This window comes from Aristolochia californica, unplaced genomic scaffold (genome assembly GCF_029961685.1).
Source record: "Aristolochia californica isolate CCGP_79_NKW_82.1479 unplaced genomic scaffold, dmAriCali1.0.hap1 SCAF_11, whole genome shotgun sequence".
Lineage (NCBI taxonomy): Eukaryota > Viridiplantae > Streptophyta > Magnoliopsida > Piperales > Aristolochiaceae > Aristolochia > Aristolochia californica.
Genome location: NW_027181782.1, coordinates 29,190,850 through 29,194,724, shown reverse-complemented (window position 1 = coordinate 29,194,724; position 3,875 = coordinate 29,190,850). Strand labels below are relative to the sequence as shown.

The window sequence follows — 3,875 nt, the reverse complement described above, 5'->3', positions numbered from 1 at the left end:
TCTCTCATTATTGAGATCTTAGTCCCACAAGTCTTGATCTAAGGAGTGCAAAATTAACCCATTGTTTAAATACATGAACTAACAAATCTGAATCGAGTGTCTAAATGAATGAGTAAAATGATACAAGTGCAGTCACTAAAATGAATACGCTGAGTTCTACTCAGAAATGGTTGCGTAATTTCATTTTTTTTAACAAATCAGAGTTACGATGACTAACAAGAAGTCGAGAGTTATCTGATAGTTTCTGCGTTATTCGGAAAAAAAAAGAGTCAGATAACGATCGATCAGATTTCTTCCAATGCTGCAAAATTTAACGGAACAACGATTCATTACACTCGCCTTCTGAGCTCGCTTGGTTCAACCAAGAGAAAAAAGTTTTTTAGTTGAATCGATTCTGGACAGGAAAATTGCTGAATGCACTCAACTGGGACTTGTCTAATTCATCTAAATCTTGACCATTCTTAGAAATAATTCTACCTGCGCTGACTATTACAAATTGCTGAATGCTGAAATAAAACAGCGGTTAATTCCTCAAACAAGATCTCCTGTATTTACAAATTTCTGTCTGTAACTTCGAGAAAGAAAAAAAGGTCAAAAATCTATTGTCTCTCTTCACGGGTCCCTTTTGCAGCCACTAAAACTCCAAGCAAGAGGTCCCAAAAACTATAAAATTCACTCAAGAAACCAGATTGTCCTGTCCTTGATTGTGGGCGTGACAAAGTGGAAAAAATGAAGAAAGTGAGGTCCCCTTGCAAGTAGTTATAGAAACAAGGGCTCTCTCCACTTCGTGAGGATGGTTTCTCCTCAACAAAGAGATAATATAACCCATCAGCTCCTCCTCACAGGGAACTTTCAGGGGGCCGTGTACCATCGGCCCGAACTCCTCTTCAGCCATCTCCAGAAGCACCCTAAAGATGGGATGCTTCAAATAATACAAAGGCACAACGAACCTCTTACCTTCCTTTGTGTATACCACAAAATGCCCTTTACAGCTCTTCTTCCCTCTCTGCCATTTCCTCAGCAACTCAGCCAGCTTCTTGGAGCTCATGAAATCTTCCAACATTCCCAGAAGAAAGCAGCTGTTGGGAAGGTGCTTCTTTTCTTCTCTTCAGTACTGGGAGCTACAGAAAACGGGTTGCTACGAATGGAGGGTGTTGATGGAGGGGAAGGTTTTATACCAGTAGAGAGAGGAAGGTGATAAGGGTTGTGTGCTAGTGATGTGTGGAGGAAGTGGAGTCCCATGTGAAGGATGGGTCCTTTATAAAAAAAAGATATTTGAGGAAGACAAACAAAAGATGTCTGACATGTTCTCTTTAGATGGGTCTCTCTGCCACTGTGGGGAAGTTTCATGTGATGTGTGGTTAGAAGATTGTGAGAGGATGAGGGTGATGGGCATGGCTACCCAGTAGATATTTTTTATTAATATCACAGAGAAGAACCATGCTACTGCAGTTCCTTCTCTGCTCGAATCCTTTGTCAACACATGAAAAAGCAAGTGAAAATGTTTTCTCATTGAATTTGGCAGTTGGTCCTAACCGTTAGGGCATGAGAGTCCTTTAAATGTACTATTTGTCTTGTGTCTATCAGGTGGGGAACCCGTAGGAGACTTTGATGTAACATAGCCGCTAGGGCACCGCTAGGGCACGAGGACATCAATAATGTAGGATGTCTTATTTGCCTTGCCAATGAACCAATTTGCCTCAGGTGTAGCAAGAACCCTCCCCCCATAGTTGAAAGTCAAAAATCAGAAAAAAAGTATGGTTGCCTCCTGTGTCATGTGAAGCAACAATGGTTTAACACCTTAAACTAGCACCACTCTTATGATAAAATAAAATTATCCCTTTCTTAAACTTTTTCTCTACTCAATCGTCTTCTTTATAAGGTAAATCTATGCTGGACATTCACGTAAAATGAAAGCAGAGATTACATGGTATTTTTGGGGGAGAGAGTTAGTCCTAAAACAAACTTGTCTAGGATGCTCTTTTGGGAATTACCTCCCCATTTTTCAAGTTACTTGTGCATTACAGGTAGTCTACAACTCACGCTCGCAAGCACCTGACAAGTATATTGATAGAGACAAAAGTTTGGGAAGGCAAAAGAAATCCAGTACACAAGATCGATCTACAATCAGCTCAGATTGGTTTCTCTAAGCTTTCAAAAACTAATAGGAGAATCAAACTCGCGGACAGTGTCCAAGGGTCTCGTTGCTCCAGTAGTAAGGCTGTGTTTGGAACACGGAAAGTAGAGAAAAAAAGAAAAGAAAGAGATGAGAAAGAGAAAGAGAAAAGAAAGAAGTTTCTTTTCTCTTGTTTGGATGCCCATGGAAAATGAGAGAGAAAATGGAAGAGAAATGTGGTTTTTTTTTGTTTGGATACATGTAAAAAATAAAAAAATAAAAGAAAATTAAAAATATTTTAATTTTGATGATTACAAATTTCTCTTAAGTATCTATTTCTCTTTTCTCCCAAATTTCATCATTTTGTGAGAGAAAATTTATTAACTAAGGGAGAAAGTGATTTTCTCTCTTATTATCTTTTCTCTCAAGGATTATGTGCTACTAGAGAACACAAAATAACTTTCTCTTCCCTTTTTTTTTTTTTTTTTTTTTTTCTTTTATGTGGATTTCAAACAGGCCCTAAAAGAAAAGAGAAAATAACAAAACCAAGAAACACAAAATCTCCAACACTTAGTACTTTTGTGCCATGTTATTTCTTCTCGCTAGACTTTCTTCTCGCTTGATTTTATGTTGCCTAACCACTCGATTTGCTTTGATCTTTCTTTGTTTCCACACCTATCTCAATAAATGTAATCGACAAATTTGAAGGGCTGTTTTCTAATTCATGCCATGGGTAACGCATTCTCAGGATAATTCAGTTTGTCAGCTTCAGCCTTGCAAATTTTGTGAACAAGACTTGGAGGGTTGCTTGCCCCTTGCGAAGGATGTCCTTCGTCCAAAGAATACATGGTGTTAGGTGTGGTGAGGAACAAACCAAGAGAAAGGAAAGATAGGGGAGAGGGTGAATAGTTTTGTTAATTTTACTGGTAATTTTTTATTTTCTTTGTAACTAAGCTAATTTGTATTTGGAATTTTAGATAACCAATGTGCCAAATTGATTTTACAATCAAAGTTCTAGCACAAGAAACAACTCAAACAACAACCATACAAAACACACACACACACACACACACACAACCAATGTGCCAAATTGATTTTACAATCAAAGTTCTAGCACAAGAAACAACTCAAACAACAACCATACAAAACACACACACACACACACACACACACACACACACACACACACACACACACACATCATCGATTTATAGCGGTTAGCGGTTACCAATCATATTTAAGATTGGTAATCCACTCCCAAATACTTTGCACCTAGGAGTAAAAAATTTACTAAGTGGCGTCTTACAACATCTATATCAAATCGCTTGTAAGGCCAATTATAATCCTGCCTATTTATGGACTTAACCACTTAATTGACCATAAAAACCAATTTATAATAACACATTCCCTCTTAGATTTATAATAGTAAACTAGACACATAACCTAAACCTACAAATGGATTTTTAAAAACAACTAGGCTACCCAAACATAGACGTACATAGGAATTTGCAGTAGCAATTCACAAGGCACATGGGCCTAGACCTACACAAAACTTTTTAACACTGCTTCCTACACAAGGTCCTACAACTCACACAATACGAAATAAAACTCCTTAGCCTTTAATCCTCAGCCCCATATGGCTTCACCAATCAAATTAAGGTGAATATGGTTTTGCTTTGCTAAAGGCGTAACTAGACAATGTAAGGGATTCTTGATTACACTTTAGCGCTTTACAATAGCTTTTAAATTAGACAGATTT

At 37.8% G+C, this 3,875-nt stretch overlaps 1 protein-coding gene across 1 annotated transcript; it reads right to left on the bottom strand.

The window, feature by feature from the left end:
- Positions 1 to 439: 439 nt before the first annotated feature.
- Positions 440 to 1,128, bottom strand: LOC137945057 (auxin-induced protein 15A). Its single transcript, XM_068790929.1, has one exon. The coding sequence runs from the start codon at positions 1,061 to 1,063 to the stop codon at positions 677 to 679; it is 387 nt and encodes a 128-aa protein (XP_068647030.1). The 5' UTR covers positions 1,064 to 1,128; the 3' UTR covers positions 440 to 676.
- Between the last annotated feature and the right edge of the window lie 2,747 nt (positions 1,129 to 3,875).